Raw genomic sequence first — 23336 nt, forward strand, 5'->3', positions numbered from 1 at the left:
CTTGCCAAATAGGCTAGGTTGGCAGGACAGAGTCTCAGGGGTCCACTAGTCCTGTCTCTTCACCAGCTAGGATAACAAGCAGAACTCTATACCCAGCTTTTTAGAGGTGGGATCTGGGATTGAACTTAGGTCCTTGTTGTTTACAAGATAAACACTCTACCAGTTGAGCCATCTCATCTCCCAGTTAGCATCACTCCCATTTTAAATATAAAAGAATTCATCTTTGTCACGAGACAGGCTTTGTTTGTATAGTATTGATGCGTGCAGTGCATATTTCAAAGCTACAAGTATGTGCTTATAAAATTAAAGTAAATCTCCTATACTTGCCTCCTAGTTCCGCAGAAGCAGAGACAATCAGTACTTGTCTACCTTTTCAAGTCTCCCCCACGGAAACACGAATTTCATAAAACTGCTAATGGATATTTTTTTGGAGGGCAGAAATTTATATTATTAGAACATTAGCATTTAGGAACTGTTGTACTTAAGATTTTCATCGATAATTTGTTTGCACTTTAAAAACCTTCATTTCAGACTCTGTGAAGCAGGTAATAGAAGACAAATAGTCTCTGCTCACATAGTACTTCATTTGGACATCTCACTAGTTAGTTTAAAAGTGTCCCCATGGTTAGTAGTGATGGAAACATCTGGTGGTGCAGTTCAGTTACTAGCCATACAGACAGGCATTGTCAGGAATTTGCATTTGGAATTACCAGTGTAATTACTAATTGCTTACCCATGTGAGCAATTTTTGTCAATGTGACTAGAGCTAGGAAATTCCCTTCCTAGTTCACTCACTCACCTGACTGGCAGGTTGGTGTTGGTCTGGGCTCCTCATGTTGGCCTCTCTTCAGGGTTGCCCACGTATCTTGAGGACACTGACTGGTTCCTGAGTAAGTAATCAAGAGACCAGAGCAGGAGTTATCATGTCTAGCTCATATACCATAGATCTTTACTATCTACTGATTGAAATACTAGTCTCTTCTAGAAATACCCTCATAGGTACCCTCAGAAATAATACCAGATACTGGGTATCCTCTAGCCCAGTCAAGTTGACACATAAAATTAACCATAAAGATAAGAATTTTAACTATATTCTGCACACATTTAAGATTCTGGGAAAATTATGTTGCTAGAATAGTGTTGAATAATAAGGCTGCCACGCTATAAAATGGAATTAGGAGAAAATTATTCATTATTATTCAAAGAAAGCTTTTGATGGGCTGAGGAGATGACTGTTAGTACAGTGCTTATCACACAAACATCAGGATCTGAGTTGAGATTTGCCAGCACCTGTGTAAAAAGCCAAACATGGCAGGGTGCGCCTGTAATCCCCACGCTGGCTGGCGAGACAGACACAGGAGGATCCTGCCCACCAGGTTGGCCAAAGTTCAGTGAGAGAGCCTGTCTCAAAAAGTAATGTGAGGAGCAATTGAAGAAGGGATTGAACATTAACCATGCACACGTTTATCCAACCGAAATAATTTTTAGAGAAGAACTTGAAATATTCAGTTGCAAGAGGATACGATGACAGGAAAGTCTGCCAATCACGTGTTTGTTTAGTTCATATGTTTCATGCATCACAGTGAAATAACCAGGTGAGGTTAAGATAGAAATGCCAATTTTAGATTTAGTATAGTATAGTTTGTTTTTTAGTATAGTTTATTTAAAGTTTCTAGGTAAGAAAATAATAATGTAAGCAGACAATCCTAGAATAAATCTCCCTTTAGATGATTGGTGAAGAGGCAGGGCTATCAGGTGAAACTAGGAGGAGGAGGAGAAGGAAAACCATTAGAACATGGCATGGTAGCCAGACTTGAAGTATGTGTAAGGAGGAAGAGAATGATAAGCTTTGTCCAATATTACTAAAAAGATGGAATTGGCCATGTCTTTTGACAGAAGTTTAAGATCAAGGAGGATTTGTAAGGACTAGTAATACTAGGGTGTGTGGGGAAACAAGCTGGTAGAAAAGGAGGGATTGATCATGTCAGAGAAGAGACTAAAAAGATGAAGAATAGTTGAAATCTACCTCATAGGTGTTGACCTTTGATAGGGGCAAGGGAACTTTAGAGGAAGTGAGGTTAGCCCACACTCACAGTGATGGACCAGAACAGATGGTTGGGTAGCTCAGCCTGGATTTGAAACACTTGATTGGCTGAGGCAGGGGGATTTCTGTGAGAAATAAATTGGAACAAAAGACAAAAAAAAAAAAAAAAAAAAAAAAAAAAAAAAGAAAAGAAAAAGAAAAAGAAAGAAAGAAAGAAAAAGAAGCAGTAAGGCAGGTAGCTGGTCTGTGATGGTCATAATGAAGTCGCTTGCATGAGGTTCCAGTTACCACCTCTTTTGCCCAGCTGCATATAGTCTTGAGGTATGCTGAAGCACACAGGAGGTGGAAGGTTGACTGAGTTGTGGGCAGTAAAAGAATTCCCCAAGTCAGAGCACAGTGGGTGAAGGAGGTTTACTGAGAACACTGCAGGGGAGGCTGGCTGTTTTATGCTAGTGGCCCTTTTTGTTTGTTTCTTGTTCCTAACATATAAATGGTTGGTCAGTGTTTGACTCTAGTCAGGGACAGGCTTTGTAGTGTGGCAGCTCTGTGTTGGAAGTTCATGGTATAGTTGGTGTTCGGTCACACCATTTCTATGGTGTCTGTCTATAGCACGAATTCTCTTTGGTCTTAATAACAAAAACTTGTAGTCATGGGGTGAAAGCTAAAGGATCAGAGAAGCAGAGTGGCCAGTCACTAGAGTTCTTACCTCTACCAGTGCTTAGACCTGTCCTCAGACTGCATCCTCAGACTGACTGCTCAGACTGCATCCTCAAACTGTCTCCTCCCGCCTTATGTTCCTCTCTCCCTCTCTACTACCAACCAGATCACTCCTGTCTCCTATCTCCCTAGGGTTGGAATCAAAGGTGTGCGATCCCAAGTGCTAGAATCACCTTTGTATGAGCTGTTTTTCTTTTACACTGATCAGTTTCGTATAGCCCAGGGTGACCTTGATCCATCTATCTGCCTCCGGCTCCCAATTGCTGGGCTTAAAGGTGTGTGCCACCACTGCCTGGCCTCTGTTGTTAACTAGTGTGGCTAGCTCTGCACTCTGATCTTCAGGCAAGCTTTATTTGTTATAGCATAAACAAAATATCACCATGCCAATTAGACCTAACTTGTTCCCCCACAGCTAGGACTGGGACTCTTCAGTGGTCCAGCCACCTGAGTTACTTATTGCTCACTGGTCCACCCAGCTGGGCTTGGGTGCAATGTTTTCTTTGGTCTTCAGTGCCTCTGAATCTGAGTAAAATGGTTGTTTAATTATGTCTCCTAAGGAAAAGACATGCTACAGATAAAACTACAAATGTGTGTAATGTCTGGCAGATTATGTAAGTAGTTTTTCTCCAATAGCTTTTTTATTGTTAGTAATTGTATTAATTCTTGAGAATTTCATACAATATATTTTGAACATTCTTGTTCCCCTCAACCCTCCCATCCCTTCCCACTGAACTTTGTTATTGCTTCTAGTTTGTGGGCAGCCCAATGGGTTTCATTATTAAAAAACAAATAAGTAACATAGTCTCCCTCTCCCAACAGCCATCCGATGTTAGTAGCTCCTCAGCTAGTGCTGGGATTACACACACACACACACACACACACACACACACACACACGCACACACACGCACACACACGCACACACACACACACATTGAGTTATGAGTTCGGTATGAATTCATATGTGTATCTGCCCTGTTGTACCTGGAAATCCAACTGCTTTTATATTCTCAGTGAAGCATATGATAGGGAGCAAAAATAGATTTGTTACAGGTTTGAGGAGACATGAAAAACCCAGCGTAGGAAATAGAGTAGCTCTTCTAGGTGGTGAATATCCTTTCATGTCTGTAGTTGTAAATGTAAAGTGAAATAGCCAGTTCTGTTCCTGAACAGTAAGAGTGCCACTTAGTTCCCAGTGATAAAGAACTACTTCCTTTCTGCTTTCAGAGTTTTCAAGTAACACACTGATCTTAGGGCCAGAGTTAGAGTTGTTTGGTTGGTTTGCTGGTTCCCATATTTTAGAAGGTGTGTATGGTTGGGGGATACCAAAGCTCCTACTTGTTGTAGGCTGATGAGATTTTATATAGTCTGTTTATGAGACAGTTATCAAATTCAGCTAGGTTGCTTATTACTCCAGTGGATCTTCCTCTTTTTTCTTTGTAAAAAGAACTTTGTATTCTGGGTCATGGAAGAACACTTGGGAAGGTGCCCTTTTCTTCCCCACCTGTTTTACTGAATGAGTCTGTTTTTTAATTAAATAGCAGAACTTTAGGGAAAGATTAAGAAAAGGCCCTTTTTATATTATATGAGGTATAAGATGGTTAAACATCAAGAGACTTTTTGAGAGTTATCAATTGAGAAAGGTATTTGAATGTGAAATGAAATTTAGTTCAATTCTTGAATCTTACTGTTGGCTTGTATAAAAGAACCTGTGTGGTATTTTAATAAATTCTACCTGATTTTGGTTACCTTTACAAAAGATGTTTTAAAGACTTAAAAAATTAATGTTTCAGTTTTAAAGACTGGGAGTGTTCTTTAGTGGTAGAAGACATGTTTAGCTTAGTGTTCAGAAGCACCCAGTCCCCAGCACCAAGAAAGGTCATCAGCATCAGATGTGAAGGAGGGTCACTTGTACTATGTGCATCGAATTCATCCATCCTCGTCTCTCTTGGAATATAGTATTAAGCATTCCTTATGAACCCTTTTGTCAGTGACTCATTCTCTTACTGAAATTAAGTGAAATCTGTATGTTAAGTGCTACCTGGAAACCCAGCATCTCCTCTCTGAATGACAGTGTCCTGATCCATTAGAATTTGTTTTTTATTTAGCAAACTTGGATTATTTGGGCTGTAATAACAACCATTTATCTTCAGACATACAGACATTGAATGTTCAGCAGAAGCAAGAGGAAAGAGAAGCTACTCAAAAGAAGCCAATGGCTCTCACTAGGTGATGTTGTTATCTGCAACCCATATAGGGCAGTGAAAAAGGATTTGTGTTTTCTTTGAAAGTACAAGCTTAGGGACGTTGCCAGGTTTCTGGGCACATGCTATGTGTAGTTGGAAGTTTTCCGTTCTGCCCGTTGGTTCCCACAGCCACTTATGAAATACACTCTGAGCGTTCAGTTCAGGGACTCAGTCTGGGCTACATGAGACTTTGTCCTAAAAACAACCCCCCCAAAATAAAAAAAAACACAACAACAAACAGACAAATAGAATCAATCTTTTGACCCAAGAATTTGGTTTAAAGTTCTGATAGTAGCATTTATTAGGCACTGTATTGATTTTTTTTTTCTAATCCAAGTTTTAGATTTAAAGTTAAGTAAAAATTGATTTTTCTCTTACCAGTTCTATTTCAAGGACTAATTTGTATAAACTGATAAATATTTCATCAAATAACCTAGGCATTTTATGGTAAAAACACATTTCTGTGTGCTCTTTACTCTCAAATAGCCCTCCCTTTGTATTCATATCACATAGACAGAAAATAGATAGATTGACTTTTGCAGGAGAGGAAACATTTGTCTTCCCTCATTACTCTTCCATCCCAAATAATCCGCCGTTTTTTCCTTTTTGGTTTTTGGAGATGGGTTTTTGTTTAATAGCCCTGGCTATCCTGGAACTTGTTCTGTAGACCAGGCTGTTCTTGAACAGAGAACAAAGTATTTTGTCTTTATAAGTCTTGCTTATTTCTCTTTATATGGTGATCTTGAGTTCTATCCATTTCTTCACACATGAGACTTTTTTTTTTTAACTGTGATCAAATAAAACTCCAATGTATGTTTACCACATTTATCTATGGTGGACAACTGGACAGCAAGGCTGATTCTACAGCTATTGTGAATATTGCAACAGTAAACGTGAATGTTAAGTATCTCAGTATTCTGACTTAGGTTGCTTTGGGTCTGTACCCAAGAGTTGGTATAGCTAAGTCCTTTGGTGATATTCATGTTAATTTTTTTGGAAGAAACCCCTATGCTGGTTTCTTAGAGACTGGACAGTCTCACCAGCAGTGTGTAAGAGTCTGTATGTGGTGTCCATTGCATCCCGATCTCTTCACTATCATTTGTTGTTGATTTCTTGGCATTCTGACTAAAGTGAGACAAAATCTTGTCTTGATTATGTGTATGGGGGCTGGAGGGAGAATGTGGTAGGGTACATGTGGAGGCCAGTGCTCAAGCATCTTCTTTCTTCCTCCCTTGACACCACCCACATCTTTTATTATTTTTTGACACAGGGTCTAACTGAACCTGGAGCTTGCCAAGTCAGCTAGATTGGCCAAGCAAAGCCAGCCCTAAGCTCCACTTGTCTACTTCCTAGCACTGGGATTTTAGGCCTGAACTGCTGCACTCAGGTTTTTGATGTGCGGATATTCAAGCCCGTCCTGGGGCTTGTGCAGTGGTGCTCTACCATGTTCCCTTATCTACATGGAATTTTGATTTGCTTTTCTTAGGTGGTTAAGGGTGCTTATTTAAAAGTATTTTGGGGCTATTTGTATTTCTGTTTTTGAGAACTATCTGTTCATTGGATTATTGGGTATTTTTGTTTGATTTTTAGCTTTTTTCATTTTTTAAAAATATGTATAGGCAAAAAAATTTTTTTTCCTATTCTGTGAGCTATTTCCTTTATTGTATGGAAGCTTTTTAAATTCCTGAAATCCATTAGTCAATTCTTGCTATTATTTCCTGACTTTTGTTATCTTTTTCAGAAAGTACTAGCCTTTGCTTATATCTTGAAGTGTCTTATTTTTTCCTCTAGCTGTTTTTAAGTTTCAAGTCTTACATTAAAGTCTTGAATCCATTTTTGTGCAGGGTGAGATAGGGATCAGTTTCATCTTTGTGTGTGTGTGTGGCTGTACAGTTTTCCCAGAACCGTCTTTTTCCCAGGGCACTTTTGTTGGGAAATTTAAGTACTTGTCCCTTACAGCTCTCTTCCTCCCCACCCAGCTGTGGAACTCCCGTGCTCTCAAGGTTGATCAAACAAGGTTATTCTTATAACTTTCCGGTGTGCAGTGCCGGTGCCTTGACCCTACATGGGGGTGGTGCATGACTTCCTCCTGTGCTTGGCCCATCCCCTCTGTAATTCTCTCTGTAATAGACAACAGCAGCTTCTCCACTTCTCATGGTGGTCTGTTAAGTGTTTCAATCCCAACACCCTTCACCAGCTCGGTACCCTGATTGCACCAGCGCGGCACACTTCTTTTTTTGACACCTTTGTCAAAACCAGGAGGTTTATTCTTCTGTCCTTTTTCCTGTTCCGTTGGCCCGCTGTCTTTGTGCCTGTAACGGTGCTGGTTTTGTCATTGTGGTCTGAAGTATATTTTGTAATTTTAGAGTTGTTTTTCTGTTTCTGTGAATAATTTCATTGGATCCTCTAAATATCAATGAAATTGTTCACATAAATAGAAAAACAACTCTTAAAATTCATATGGAAATACAAAAGACTCAAATAGTTAAAAGAGTCATAAGCAGAGAGTATAGTGATATAGGCATCATAATGCCAAATTACAAAATATACTTTAGACTGTAGTAACAAATTTTGTTCCCTAAGAAAGAACAGTCTAAGCCAGACAGTGGTGGTGTGCACCTTTAATCCCAGCATTTGGGAGGCAGAGGCAGTTGGATCTGAGTTCAAGGCCAGCCTGGTGTACAGAGCAAGTTCTACGACAGCTACACAAAAAACCAAACACTAACCAAAAAAAAAAAAAAAAAACAGGTTTTTGTGTGCCTTGGTACTGGAGCTTTAACAGCTTAATATATTAAGAATTTATAAAAAAGAATTTACTTGCTTACATGCAAATTTGAAAGTTGATAAATAAAATTTCTACTGTAGTCTATAGTATATTCCTATAAACATGTTTTTCCAGTTGAAAATATTTTTGACTATACTTGGCTGTAAAATTTATGGATATAATTTCTGATTATTTCCCCTTATGAGTAGGAAGGGAAACCAATCCCATTGCTTTTTGTAAACTTTGGTCTGACCATACATTCCTCCTTATTTGAAATACTCATTCCTTTCATTGCCTGTAGAATGAAGTTTAAAAAGTTAACCTAGTAGGTAAGGTCAAACTCTCTGCTCTCAGCATCTTTATGTTCTGAAGTCTTTTCTTGATAAGCTAGACATGACTAACCATCCTCTTTTAACCATATAAAATTTGTGTTAACTTTTATATTAAAACTTCCATTGTACATGGCTCAGCCCCTTCCAAGTTTATTAATTGATAATGTGTTCATCATTAAGTCTTTTATATTTATACATTGAACAAAATACCTGAAACACTAACTGTTCCAGATCTGAGAGAACAGCAAGGTGCTCGTGGAGTTTATGTTCTAGTTTGGGCAACAACAAGAAGACAACTTAGTAAGTATATAGGTAGAACTTTCTCTGTTTCAGATGCACTGAATGGCGTAACACCATGGTGTGTGATGGGAAGTGTGGGGAGCACCCACATGGTGGTTGTCATGGAAAAGTGTCTTTAACAATGAAGGGTATGAAGGAATAGTCATTAAGATTTTGGAGGTGGAATTGTTTGTTTGATTGATTTCTGGGGACACGTGGTTGTCTTCATGGTAGGCAACTGCTCTTCACTGACTGTATCCCTGGCCCTTTTCTGCTTGTACATATACATATCCATACACAGATTAAAAGTAGTTTTTTTGTGTTTGTTTTTTGAGACAGGGTTTCTCTGTATAGCCCTAGCTGTCCTGAAACTCGATTTGTAGACTAGGTTGGCCTCATATTTACAGAGATCCACCTGGTGAATCCTGGGATTAAAGGCATGTACCTCCACTGCCTGGCTTAACATTGTTCTTTTAAATGTTTAAAGAAAATGCAGCACCTGGGTTGTAGTTCAGTGGTATAGTGTGTGCATACACTAGGCCTTGGTTCAGTTCCCAGCCTTTGCTCTCCAAAGTTAGTTATATAAATTTAGATATATAAAATAGATAATGTTCTGTATTTTATAATAACACATGAATTATATAATTATGTTATCTTCTATAATCTAATCATCTTGGGAAAATACTAGAAGTTCAGTTAACCTATTGTTAGCAGTGGTGAGGTTTTTTTTTTTAACATTTTAGTAATATAAATAATGCTGAATGCTTTTTACACTATAAATATTTTTCTTCATATTTATTTGTCTCATTTTGGATTTGGTGAAACTAGGATTAAACCTAGGAATAAGCACTATCATTGAACCATATTCCTTCCTCTTTATTTTTTTAAAAAAAATTTATTTTATATGCATGGGTATTTCTATGTGCATGCGTGTTATGTACCATGTGCATGATTGGTGCCTGCCAGAAGAAGGGCATTATACACCCTGGAATTGCATCTCTTTATAGCCAGAAATCTGTTCTGTTTGAATTCTCCAGTAAAGAGACAGTTGAAGTTATCAGTAAAAGTCAGGATCAACATAGACTATCAAACGGAACACTAATTTTAACTCATTTCACCAAACTTAAATATTTCTTTAAATGTTTAGTTAAAAAAAAATTGAGCGTGCACCTGTGTGTGCTCATGTCTGTGGGTGTGTATGTGTGTGCGCACGTGTGTGTATGTGTGCCTGTGTATGTATATGCATTAGTGCATGCGTGCATGTGTGCATACATCGTGTATGAGTGGGTACCCTTTGAGGCCAGAAGAGGGCATGAGATCCAGAACTGGAGTTACAGACATCAGGAACTTCCTTATATGGGAACTGAACTTGGGTCTTCTGGAAAAGCACTCTTTAACAACTGAGCCATTTCTCTAGCCTCTAAACTGGGAGTCTTAAATTAGGTTTAATGAATATATAAAATAGAGAAGAACATAATATTTATAATCCTGTTAATCTTATTTGGTCTTTTTTTCTTTTTTCCAAGACAGGGTTTCTCTGTGTAACCCTGGCAATTCTGGAACTTGTAGACCAGGCTGGAATTTGTAGACCAGGCTGGCCTTGAACTCAGAGATCTGTCTGCCTCTGCCTCCTTGAGTGCTGGGATTAAAAACACGCACCACCACAGACTGGCTTGGTCATAATTATTTTTAAGGTTCAAATTTTTCTAAGATAAATTTTGCATTCCTATCTAATAACACAGATGAAACCATTTACTAAATACAAACTGGTAAAAACGAACAGATTTAAAATTAAAAGTGTTTCTGAAAAAAGGAAATCTTAAAAAAAGTCTCAATGTAAAATTTATTTCAGTGTTACATTTTGAATAAAAGTTACCTTTATTAATTTTTATTACTCTATGCGTTTGTGTGACAGCGTATATACATGTTCATGTAGGGATATCTGTGGGGCCCAGAAGAGGGTGTCTCAGTCCTTGAAAAGTTGTAGTTGTGTCTATGAGCTACTCAACAAGGGTCCAGGATCCAGACCCCAGCCCTTGTTATAGGGCAGCAAGTGATCCTAACCACTGAGCCATCTCCCTATCCCCCACAACACTGTCTTTAGTCCATATATATCTAATGCAAATCATAACATTGAATATAGATGACAGGAGTTTTACTACTACATATGTGTAACCTGGTAGAAGCTCATTTCATTGATCTGCATTATGTTCAGACTTAGCAAATTATATCATGATTGTTTAAGTTTTTAATTAGATTCTTAAAGTAAATTTTTTTGTTTTTAGATAAAATTCAGTCTTGAGGAAGCTGGCTTTAAAAGGCTTTAGTGGGGTATAATTGAGTTTTATTGAATAATCCATTTGGCAGCATGATGACTATAAAAAAAAAATCTTTGGGCTTTTTATACTTGGACCATAGTGGGTCATAAACATGTACTGGTCATAGCTTTCTTTGAAACTTAGTCATTTGATGGGCCGTGTGTCAGAGGCCTTGGGGTCATTCTCCAGCACCCCTTTGTTACTGAATCACTGACCAATTTCAGTATTAGTAAATGTAGTAAAAATTTGAGAACTTTTGTGCTAATTGATTTCTTAAAGTAGTAGCTTAAGTTACTCTTAACTCATAGCCTGAGTCAAGAGTAACAGGCTTGCTTCATAGACTATTAGGGAGTTATTTTGAGGTGCTTTTAAAATGCATTCTTTATTTTGCAAGACAATTTTTCTTTGCAGAAGGTCAATCCTGGTATGAGAAATTCTGAATTTGTCATAGATGATGACTGTATAATGAGTCCTACAGACTGAGTGGCGCACTTCCAGTAATAAGATCTTAAACGTCTTTGTAAAACCAAGCCTTTCATGAACGTTGTTTACGATCGAGTCAAGTTGATTCACATATTTCCTTTGTTCGACGTGAGGGTTTTTTTCTAAATATGTATAAGATTTTAGTATATAATTCTAATTACAGTTATAATGTGGCCACTGTGGAAGTCCAGACTTTCATGCAACAAATACATACAGCATATTAGGTATTTATAGAGACTAACAGGACAAAGACCCAAAGCACAAAAGAAAAACAGAAATCCCTCTCATCATCTCACCTTCAAAAGAATGACCCTATTTTGTTGTGTGTTATTCTTTTTAAGATTTAATTTTTATTTTGTGTATTTGTGTGTGATTCTGTGCACATGAGTGTGTTGCAGTTGAGAGGTCAGAAGAGGAGGGAGTCAGATTCTCCTGAAGCTGGAGTCACGGGCAATGTGAACAGGCAGTTGGAGTGCGACAGCAGTATTGTTCTTTGCCACCACACTCCTCCGGCCCTAATTGTCTTCTCTATATAATATTTTATGAAGTGGAATTGCCTCAAAGATGCTACTTAGTAGCTTCTTGTCATTCCCTTTGGAAAAATACAAAAAGTTGTAGTAAATATACTTCATTTAGAACTCCAAATTTCAGTTTATTTTTAAACGAGTAGATAAGGGAGGGCTAGGGGAAGGGATAGATACAGCTTCGTTGGTAGACTGCTTGACTAGCAGATGCTAAGCCCTGGGTTCAGGGCCTACCTCTGCACAAACCGTGGGTGGTGGCAGACAACTTCAAGGTCATCCTTGCCACGAGGCCAGCCTGGGATGCCCGAGACCTGTCTCAGAAATGTTATTTTGAAAGTTTTTCCTCTTTTAAACCAGAGCTTAAGTCAGACTTTTAAGCTAGAACTCAGTGTGAATCTTGACTTTGTAACTCATAAATCAATAGATGAAATGTGGAGTATAGATGGGTTCAGTAGTGATTAACAGCATATACTGTGTGCCTCCACCCTGCATATACTAACTCCTGTTTTATGCTTGTTCTCATTTTATAAAAGAAGAAATTTAATCACTGAGAGAGAGACCAGGTGACTAGTTATAGGGTGGAAGGCACAAAAACATTTAGGCTAGTCTGGAACTCTGAGGTCAGACACAAGTCACTGTCATCGTGGCTTTTCTGGTAACTGTCCTAAATTCAGTTATAATCAGAGTTAATTTGCCGAACAACTTAATGATTTGTAATGTCATATTCATTGTAAATCACTTACTAGAATTCCGTTTCTCTGCTGCATTTGAATCATGGGAATGAAATCTAATTTACTGCCCCTCCCACCGTCAGTATCCTGCATCCCATGCGGGGCTTTCCACCCTGCGGACCTCCTGGTTTTGAGTGTCTGCTGACACCAGGCTCCTGGTTTCCCAAGGTAGGGGTGTGAGGGCTCCCAGGAGGCTTGGTGTCAGGTTGGACAGTGTGGTGCGGTGGGGTGGGTCTCTGCCCTGCTGTGAAGCAGGTCAGAAGCGTAAAGCAGCTGTGTAATCCTCTGGATGCTGACCAGGGCGCTCCCCATTCCAGGCAGGAGCCTGCGGATTGGCTGGGCTCAGACACACGTGACCGACATGTGGCTGTATTGGCGCAGCCTGCCGGGGTGTCACTGGAGACAGAATGGAGGTGCTGCCGGGCTCGAAAATGGGGTAGGTGCTGGAGCTGCAATGGCCCGGCTTGCTGCAGGGGAGAGGGAGGAGGTGGTTTTCCCACGGACTGTCTTAAACCGGTGACCTTTTCTTGGCACAGGGTCTTCCGCCACATGCCAAGCCTAGGAGGCAGGGGCGTCGTCCCACTCCTCTCCCCCACCCCCCACTGCAGCACAGGAGATGGGTTTCCTGTGCTTCTGAGCCTGGGATTTTGACAGAAGAGGAAGAAAGGGGGAGGGGAGGAGTGGTAAGGGGAGACAGAGAAAGCCGTTTTGTTTTTTGTAATGCCTGTTGACAGTGGAGTGGAATAACAGTATCTAAGGAAACGAGTAGAGGACAACAAAGAATGGAGCATATTCATGGCGAGGAGTGAAAGCCCTAGCCCATTGAAAGGCAGCTTTTCCTCCTTGGGCACAAGGACACAGGCAGGGGTAGCCAAGAGTGGGCACACAAAGCTGCAGCTAATGGCTGATGTGGGTTCTAGTGGAAAGGGCTACCGAGGATGGGAGAGAAAAGACATGTAGTAACGCGGAGCCCAAGGGATCTTTTGGATGACTGGCGAAATATTGTTCAATAGTAACGTGCTTGCTTTCGTACGACATGTAGGTGAACTCTTTGAGAATAAGGTGGCAGAGATACCAGTGTCTTTGTTAGCGACAGAATGCAGTGGTAGTGGCTCTCTGTGGTGACTGCAGCATGGCTTTGCTGTAGACAACTGCAGAGAGTAAGCACCCCTGAGCAGATAGATAAATGCCCCCTAGCAGTCCATTTACGAGACGCCAGCTCAGAACTACACCCAAATTGGAGAAAACACATAATTGGCTTTTTTTTTTTTTTTTTTTTTTTTTTTTTAAGTAGGAGGATTGTCAGATTGTGAATGTTTTGACAGTGGAGTGTATCAAACACTTTGATTTTATATCACAAGAGATGCTAGATGCTTTGATTTAACATAAATCCTATAGGAAATCCTGATACATTATTTATGGAACTGGATCTTCCCCTTTGTTAGTCTAGCTTTTATGCTGTTAATTAGATCATTCGAGAGCAAATCACTTTAGAATGTAAATTATTTTGTGAAAAATTACAGACAATAAATTTTTAATAGGCTTAATACTTAAGATCTATAGTAAGTAAATCTTTATTTCTCTTTTGTCACTTTTAAATGTAGTTTTAAAAATCTACAGATAAATATTTTAGATATATTTTTATTTAGTGAGCATCCACAAGATACACTCTCAGAATAAAGTGTTTTAATGATGTTTACTTAGGTGTCTGAATGTGTCATCTTCAGATTGACTCTTCCTCTTATTCCTGTGCATGTCTAGGGCACTTCCTACACCTCCTGGCTCTGAACCAGATTGGCAGTGGCTTTGTGAAGCCAGCCCCTTTTAAGTTGTTTATGTAGTTGTCCTAAAAGAATTTCCAATTTTGTCTCAGTATTTTTTCAAAATAATTGAGAATTATACCCGAGTAAATACTACTATACAAACATTTTCATTGGTAAATTAGAACAGTTTAATTTTTTTTCTCTTTGTTATTTTAAGACAAAGTCTCACTGTGTAGTCCAGACTGGTTTCCAGTTTACTGTGTACCCTAGAGTGGCTTCAAACTTAGGATCCTCCTGCCTCAGCCTTCCAAGTGCTGGGGTTATAAGACTACATCAGTATGCCAAGCCTAGCTTTATTCCTAATATTTTAATGTTTTGATTTTATGTGATTGTGAATGTCAGGATTAAAAGTACTTGGGATAGCTTTTAAATCTGATAGAAAGCTTACCTAGGATTAGAGTCACAGTGAATGTAATAGCTAACTTTATCCAATCCCTTGAATCTCAGTGTAGTTCCAAAATTTACAGAATTCAGTCTCACTTAATCAACTAATGAATGTAGCGTTATTTTCATTTCATGTGTTCCACAGTTCTCTTATTCAGGTATGTGACATCCAAGGTCATCTGTTGTCTGTTGTGTAAGGATAAGAACTTGTCTTTTATTTTACTTCTTCCTTTTTTGGGGGGGTGGGTTGAGACAAGGTTTCTCGGTGTAGCCCTGTCTGCCCTGAAACTAGCACTGTAGACCAGGCTGCCCTTGAACTCACAGATCCACCTGCCTCTGCCTCCCAAGTGCTAGGACTAAAGGTGTGAGCCACCACCAACCACCCAACCCTTTTATTTTACTTCTATAAAATTACTATCTAATACCTTAGTATACAGCTTACAAAATAATATGTAACAAGTGATTTAAAAAGTGGTACCATTCAAGTGGACAAGAACCCCTATATACTACACGACTGTGAGGATTCTTGCTTTGTTTTGTTTTGTTTCACTGTGTAGCCCTGACTGTCCTGGAACTCACCCTGTAGACCAGGATAGCCTCAACCTCACCGAGATCCGCCTGCCTCTGCCTCCCCAATGCTGGAACTAAGGGCATGTGCCACCACTGCCCAGCAAGTTTTTTAACTATAAGAATGCTTTATAAAAGATTTGATAACTTTATTTATTTACTCAAACAGACAGAGAGAGTGTGTGTGTGTGTTTATGTGCATGTTGCCAAGGAGCTCATGGGGAGGTCACATGACAACATTGGATTGTTCTTTCTCTCCTCCCACCATGTGTGTTCTAGGGATCAAACTCAGGCTGTCAGGCTTGATGGCAAGAGCCCTTTACCCACTGAGCAATCTTGGCAGTCCCACTAATTAGTATATATATTTTTATTAATCTTACAAACATTTCTACAATATTAGATTGCAATATTTTTCCAAGTTACATAAGAAATAGAAGACTAAATTAAGAAAAGATGGCTCCCTTTACAGTATAATATTCAATATTTCACTAAGCTTTTTAAAGGGTCTTTAATATTATTTATTGTTAGTTATAGCTAGAATTATGTGAACTACTTAGAAATTTGTAAAGTAAACATTAAAAAGTATATTTTATAACTAAAAGCTATTCATGATTTTATTTGGATGAATTACAATGTAGATTTTTGTTTTTCTATTTTTCTCTTTTACTGGTTTCACATAGTGTAACTAATACTATGCTTTCTCATGGTTAAACACTTTGCAATTCTAATCTCACTCTTGTGTTGGGAGGGTGAGTCCAAATGAAACCTGTCTACACAAGTACCAGAAATGTGATAGAAAGACTAGTAACACTTCAGGGAATATACTCAGTACATATTTTTTAGAGTATCAGTCAAATGCAAACCTCAGAAAGGTGCTGAAGAACCAAATAAAACCTGGGAGCTGACCTAAAAACCTAGGAGCTGGCCTCCATGAGACGTAATTAACTGTGAAATTTGAACACAAGCTCAACACTGATTGCTCCTGGGCACCTTTTAAAAGGCCTGTATAATCTGAAATGTTTTCTGTTTTCAGGAAAGGATTGGATTGATTTTTGAGATACTGTACCCTGTTTAAGACCTATATGATATCACAGTTAGTTTTTGAATATCTTGAAGGTTGAGTGGAATGATTTCTATATCATTTAGTCCTAGCAGCCAATTATATATTTAGTTTTGTTTTTAGACAAGGAAGGGTGCCCCTGGTGTTTACACCGTTAGTATAGGTGATGTGCTATGTTGGGGGGGGGGCTCTTTCCTCTATTTCCATCTTCTCCTTCCATTCTTCCTTCAAAGTGTGTGTCTTGCTTTTGCATTGCTGGTGATTGAACACCATAGCCTTCACGCTCCATGAGCCTCTGCTGTTGGGCCATACGAATTTTTAAGTGTCCAGTTCTGAGGTGTTGAATACATGGTGAATCCATAACCACCATCATCTCCAGAACTTTTTCATCTTCCCTTGTGAAAACTTTGAGAACTATAAAAGCCCATTTCTCTTTCCCCTTGACACCTGGCAATTAGTTATCTGTATGAATTTGCCTAGTGTAAGAATTTCATATAAAAAGACTCATATATTTATCCTTTTGTGACTGCCTTAATTCATTTACCATAATGTCTTCATGAATCATTTATGGTATAGCAAGTATCTTAGTTTCTTTGTTTTAGAAGGCTGAGTAATTGTGTTACGTGCATTGTAAGGCGTACGGTTTTTCCGCCCGCCGCCAGGTATTGTCCTGCCGCCGCACCAGCTCCAAATAATACACAGAGACTCTGTATTAGATATTATACTGTTGGCCCGGTTACTTGTTTCTTATCGGTTAGCTCTGCCTTTAATTATTAACCCATTTCTGCTGATCTATGTATTTCTCTTACCCGGGAGCCAGCGGCATACTGCTTTCTTTAGACTCTCCATCTTGACTCCTACTTCCTATTTCCTCCTTGTCTCCTAGTCCCTCCTATCTTCCTTTCCTATTGGCCAACAGTGCTTTATTATTAACCAGTATGAGAAACATATACAAAATGACATCTCCCATCAGTGCATACTATGTTTTGTTTATTCATCCGCCTCTCAGAGTATGCTTCCATTTTGTCATGAGTAATGCTATGACCTTGTGTGTCAGGGAACTGTTGTCTCTGCACTCTTCCTTTGTGTGCTGCCTAAATGTTTTAACTCAATGCTGTTTTTAAGACCTATCCATTGAATTTGTGGTGCTAACATAGCTGTTTAGTACCCCATAGTATCATTATTACTCTGGTAGAGGCTGTAGGTTTTCTTTTTTCTGGATTCTACTTACTACAAAGTCTGCAGTGATGTGGACTTGTTCATGACTACTCATCGATTGTCTTAGGTATATGTTACCATATAACAATTCGCACCAAAACTTAGAAGCTTAAAATGACATTGTGGCTTAAAATATAAGCATTTATTGTTTCAGAGTTTCTATGAAGCAGAAATTTAGGAGCATCTTGTTTGTGTGAGAAAGTTCTGTTAAGATTTTGGTCATCTTGACAGTCATCAGGTCCTGACTAGAACTGAGGCTACTTCCAAGATGGCTCATTCACATAGCCTTAGCTTCCCAGTGTCTACTGGCAAACACTCTCAGTTGCTTAGTCTCCATGGAGCTGCTTAAATGTCTTCATGATATGGCAGCTATCTTCCCCTCAAGGAAAAGCATGGGAAAAAGGAAAAAGAAGCCATTATGGCCTGGTCTTGGAACCTGTACACCATTATTTCTGTTGTCTTATGTAGTTGGATTTTCTTGGTTCGCCAGCCTGCAAATAATAACTTGGAGACTTACTATTAATTATGAGAGCTTAGCCTTAGCTTAGGGTTTCCCCCATCTAGTTCTTAGAACTTAAATCAATCTGTTCCTACTAATCTACAGTCTATCATGTGATTGGATTACATCTCTGTACTGCATGTTCAACTTGTTCCGCACCTCACTGGAGTCTCCACCTCCCTAGTTTGTTCCTCTTCTCTCTCCCTGAAAGTCCCACCTACCCTCTCTTGCCCAGCAGTTGGCTCTTTATTAAATCAACCCGAGGGTGCCTTGACAAAGACACATCTTTACAGTGTACAAAACAATTATTCCACAACAGTCTTCCTTTACTAAGAGCTACTAAGTCTAGCCTACAAAAAAGATGACTTAGCTTCTTAGAAGAATAGGGTCAATGGTCATTGCATGGACCAAGAAGGTGTCACTGGACTGTAGCCCTAAGAGAAGTGCTCACCATATTGGCATTGCTTCCTGTTACTGTTGTAAAAAGTTATCACAAACAGTGGGTGGAGTGGGTTTGTTAGCTGTGGGGTTTTGTTAGTTGGTTGGTTTTTGAGAGAGGGTCTCGTATAACCCAGGTTAGCCTTGAACTCCATGTGTAGCTGAGGATGGCCTTGATCTATTACTGATCTTCTACCTGCACTGCTGGGATTGTAGTTGTGTACTTGATTTTATGTGGTGACGGGACCAAATCTGGGGCTTTGTGCCCCAGTGCATGCTAGGCAAGCACTCTACCAACTGAGCTACATCCCAGCCCACTTGATGATTTAAAACAAAAATTCACTGTCGCCCATTCTTGGGGATCAGAAGTTGGAATGGTTTTCACTGGCCCGAAGTGAAAAAACACTTCAGAAACACTGCATTTCCTAAAGGCTGCAGGGCAGGCTTTGCTTCTTTGCCTTTTTTTCTAGCTCGTAGGTGCCTCCTTCATTCCCTTTCTTCACTTTCACTGTCAGCAGCATAATTAATTTCCCTCTGAGCTGACACTTGCTTCCATTGGCGTATATCCTTTTCTGATCAACCCCTTCCTTCCTTCCAAGAACATATATGGTAGCATTGGTTCTGCCCACATAATTCAGGAAAACTGGCTTCCCCAGGCCTGACTCATCACACCAACAAATTCCTTTAACCAAGTGAAGTAATGCATTTATGGGTTTGGGAGATTAGGATACAGACAGCTTTTCGGGTTCATTATTTTGTTTGTCTTAAGTATACTAAAACAGTTTGTTTTTGTTTTGTTTCTGAAGCATTTTGAAAATAATTCTTTTGTGAATAGGTGTTACTTTTGAAGTGCAACTAAAATTTTCATTTAAGGTATAATTGGAAAGTATTGAAATAGATTTTCTACTGTCTTATTTCTAGAATACTGGCTTTATTACCAGTTAAATATTTATCTGTATATTAGCTACTTAGGACACAGTCTGTGATACAAACTGAGAAGTGAAGTCACTCTTTACACCTTTAGACTTGTAACACCTTTAGTGAACTCCAGTCAACACTGGCTTCCTTACCCAATCTGATCACAAGCCACAGTGGTGTTTATATCTTTCCCTCCCTGGTCTCCTTGACTCTTCCATACTGTATTTAGCCATGTTAGATAATAGTGTGTTCCCTATACATATCTTGCTTTTTCAACTTCTTAATTTTGATCATGGTATTCCTATTATTAAACTTGGGAGTTACAGCCTACGCCCCAAATCAGGTCTGGTCACCCATCCTTAGCCAATTGAAATAGCCAAATTAAAAGTGGGACACAGAAGATTTATTCAGTGTGGCCAAATTGGGAAGAGAAACAGAGATATGGACACTGGGACACACACACACACACACCATACCACACCATACCATACCATACCACACCACACCAGTCCATCTTCTCTGACCTGGAGTGAGATTATCGGTCACCAGCACCATCCCAGATGGCATGCCTTTCCTTGTTTGGACTTCATACAAAGTAATCTCCAGGTTCTTACAACTGTGTGAATCTCTCTCCATGAGATTCTTGGGGAATTTTCTGTTTCTTTGAGGGTTCCCAGTTTAATAGTGTGAGAGTCAAATTGAAAGACACAGGTATCCCTTTGGAATACCTTCATTTTCACCTGACCTGTTCGTTACCTTCCTTTTCTGGAATGCTATCCTCTCACATTTATGTTGACATCTGCAGTAGGCAAATGGATGGAGCGGTGCACACAAGCCTGATGGATTTGTATAGTGACCTTGTTTATCCTTTTCCAGGAGTGCCACCCCCTTCCAAGTTACTTCAGAACAAGTCATAAAGTACCACAACTGCTGGTGGTTTAGAACATTAGACATCTGTGACTTTACTCTTCTGGAGCTAGAAGCCCAAAGCCAGTATGTAGGCAAGATTAATTCTTTCTAAAGACTCCAAGGAAGAACCTCGTCTCTCTTTCTTAGTTTTTGATGCTTGCTAGTATTATTGGCTTATAGAGATCTGACTTCTCCATTGTCACATTCCTGCTGTGTGCCTCTGTCTATGTTTATTCACATGGCCTTAAATCACACCAGCAATTGATTTAGGTCCCACTTTAGTATCATCTTAGCTTTATTACTAATGGAAAGACCCTGTCTACAAAAGGTTCAGCTTCCTATGACTCAAACACACTTGAATCCATTGTTGGGAACAAAAAGCAACAACACACAAAAGAATAGTCAAACAAATCAGAGAGAGTTCTGCAAGGTGAATTTTTTTGTTTTTTGTTTTCAAAAAGGGCAGGCACCCGAGCCAAAACTCTACTAGCCAATATACTTGAAAATTATAAATTTTTATGTGTTTTTTCCCTGACTTAGATGAGACTGCATCTCATCCCATTGGTGGGAGCTTGGCTTTCCAATATGATACAGTTGGTGCTATTGGCTCAAAATGGAAGGGGAGGACACATCTGGGGCTAACTGTTTTCTGTAGGAAGTTTCTTATATCAAGTTACAGGTACTTGTTAGTCCCATTATGTAGCCACAGAGAGGAATCCATTATCTTTTTCTGTAATGGAAGGTTATCTTTCATTTTTCTCTGAATTTGTCTTGCTTTCTGTTTGTTTGCTCCTGTAATTGATAGTGTTTATCACTTCAGTATGAAGTAGCAACAAAATAATTTTATGAAGTTGAGGGGGGACATCACAGCATGAGGAACTGTATTGAAGGGTTACAATGTTGAGAAGGTTGAGGATCACTGGTCTAGTGAAAGAGGAAATCATAAGCTTTCTGGAAATAAAAAGGGCACTTATTTACTAAGGAATCTAGGAAATTTTATTTAGGGGCTGAATGGAGAGTCCTGAGACACAGGATGATTTAGTGTTATTGAAATTTTAAGTCTCTAAGTTAATATAAATAAAATATGGTTGGGTTATAACTTTACATTTCTGTTCAGTGAAAAATAAATGGCTTAATATTATGAATGTAATTGTTTTCCTACATAGGAGATAACTACTTATTTGATATTTATTTGATATACAGTTCTATATAAATGAATATAAAAATGGAATTTCTGGTTCTAGCCTTCTCTGGTAATAGTTGAAATAGTCCACTATGGGTTTTTGTAATGTTGACTAATCTTTCCTTCCTGAAGTAAACACCACTCATCAGCTTTATTCCTAACTAGTATTGGGAATTTTCTCGTCTCCTAGGATATCGAAGTGATAGTTAAGTTTTTGAAAATGTAAATTTACAATCTGAAAAGTGTGTGAAGCAGCTAAAATGATAAGGAGACGAAATGACTTTAAAAAGTCCAGGGGCTTGAGATGAGACTCCCTCATTCACTCTTCTCTTCAGCATAATAGAACCTCTTACTAGTTAAAGTAAATTCTACTTTCAGAAATTTCCCGATAGCCTTTGAAATTATGTGGGCCACATCTGACTGTTTGAAAATCAGAATAGATGCCATTGCTTTGCAAACTGCTACCACTTTTTATAAGTTGGCTTTATTTGAAGGTAATCATGCCTTCCCATTTCTGTGTTTTTTGAGGATGCTTTTGTGCTACAAAGACCAGAAGGTGTGACAGAATCATGTTTGCCTACAAAGGCTTATAATATTTTTTATTTTCCCTTAAAGAAAATATGTGCAGTTTGGCATGGTAGCCCACGCCTTTAATCCCAGCTCCTGGGAGGTAGAGGCAGGAGGATTGCAGTGATTGTGAGTTCAGCCTGGTCAGTATAGGGAGGTCTAGACCAGCCAGGGCCACATAGTGAGACCCTGCACCTTCCCCCAAAAATGTTTGCCACCTCTCTCATCCCCTGTAATTTCATTGTGATGGCCACCTTAAAGCTTGCCCCACTTGGTCCAGGTCATTTCTAGAGTATGAGAAAGGAGTGTCACTGGCTAGGAGGCCTAGCAAAGAGCAGAATGACAGTGGCTAAGATCTACATTGGTTTTTAGAGAAAGTTACAATGAGTAAGATATTCTTCTTGGAATTAAAACCTTTATTAAAATTAGCATATCAATTTGGAATCTGACAATGTTATATTTTCACATTTAATTTTTTTTTTTTTTTTGAGGGGGGAGCTGGGTGGTGGTGGCACACTTCTTTAATCCCAGCACTTTTGAGGCAGAGGCAGGCAGATAGATCTCTTAGTTCTAGGCCAGCCTGGTCTACAGAGCAAATTCCAGGACAACCTGGGCTGCACAGAGAAACCCTGTCTTGGGGGAAAGAAAAAAAAAAAACAGGTTTTGTTTGTTTTGTTTCTTCCTTTTCCAGTCATTATTCTTCATGTTGTTAGGATCTGCAGTGCCTCTTAGGACCACTAGGCTGTGGTCAAGAGTGGCAATAGTAGGTAGACACCTGCGGGTTTTGTTCTTTTTATTGGGAAGAGGCTGTATTCCTCTAAAATTTCATGGAGATGTGTGCACATGCACATGTGCTTATATGGGTGCAGAAGTCAACTGCAGGTGTTAGGCTCTCTCTCATTGCCCTGATTAGGCTGGGCTGGGTGATCAGGTGAGTCCCAGGTTTCCTCCTGTCTCAGCCTCTTCATGCTGGGATTACTAGCAAAAGCTGCTTTTGAAACAAAATAGAACACTTGGATATTGGGTATCAACTCAGATCCTCATGTTTGCATTGCAGGCACTTTGCCAACAGAGCCACCCCCACCCTGGTATTAAGGACATGGGACCAGGTATGACAGCTCGCACCTGTACTTCCTGTAAGGATTTCTGTCAGTTACAGACCAGCCTGAGTTACAGTCAGACCCTGTCTAAAAACCAAACAATTAGAATCACATGCTAGCTAGGTTTCCAGTGATAAGAGCTCTTGCCTAACATGAACATGCACGAGGACCTAGAATATCCAATATTGTAAAACAAAACAAGAAGTTTATTTGCAGAAATGCTTAGGAGCTTC

At 39.3% G+C, this 23336-nt stretch overlaps 2 protein-coding genes across 17 annotated transcripts in view; one reads left to right on the forward strand and one right to left on the reverse strand.

Moving 5' to 3' along the window:
- The window catches only part of Stard4 (StAR related lipid transfer domain containing 4), a 1044307-nt gene that overhangs the window by 875558 nt on the left and 145413 nt on the right, over window positions 1–23336 (reverse strand). The gene's annotated exons all lie outside the window — the stretch shown is intronic.
- Window positions 1–23336, forward strand: part of Apc (APC regulator of WNT signaling pathway) — a 96218-nt gene that overhangs the window by 11021 nt on the left and 61861 nt on the right. For 7 of the 16 annotated variants that reach the window (XM_051202323.1, XM_051202326.1, XM_051202334.1 and 4 more), the window contains exon 1: window positions 12742–12873. The exons of 8 other annotated variants lie outside the window; for them this stretch is intronic. Coding sequence is in view for 1 of the 8 variants with exons in the window: in XM_051202327.1 (XP_051058284.1) it covers window positions 12799–12873 (75 nt within the window). In the remaining 7 variants the exon portion in view is untranslated. Of the gene's footprint in view, window positions 1–12741; window positions 12874–23336 lie in introns of those variants that run through there. One more of the 16 variants, XM_051202327.1, reaches the window with a different exon arrangement.

This window comes from Phodopus roborovskii, unplaced genomic scaffold (assembly GCF_943737965.1).
Source record: "Phodopus roborovskii unplaced genomic scaffold, PHOROB, whole genome shotgun sequence".
Classification (NCBI taxonomy): domain Eukaryota; kingdom Metazoa; phylum Chordata; class Mammalia; order Rodentia; family Cricetidae; genus Phodopus; species Phodopus roborovskii.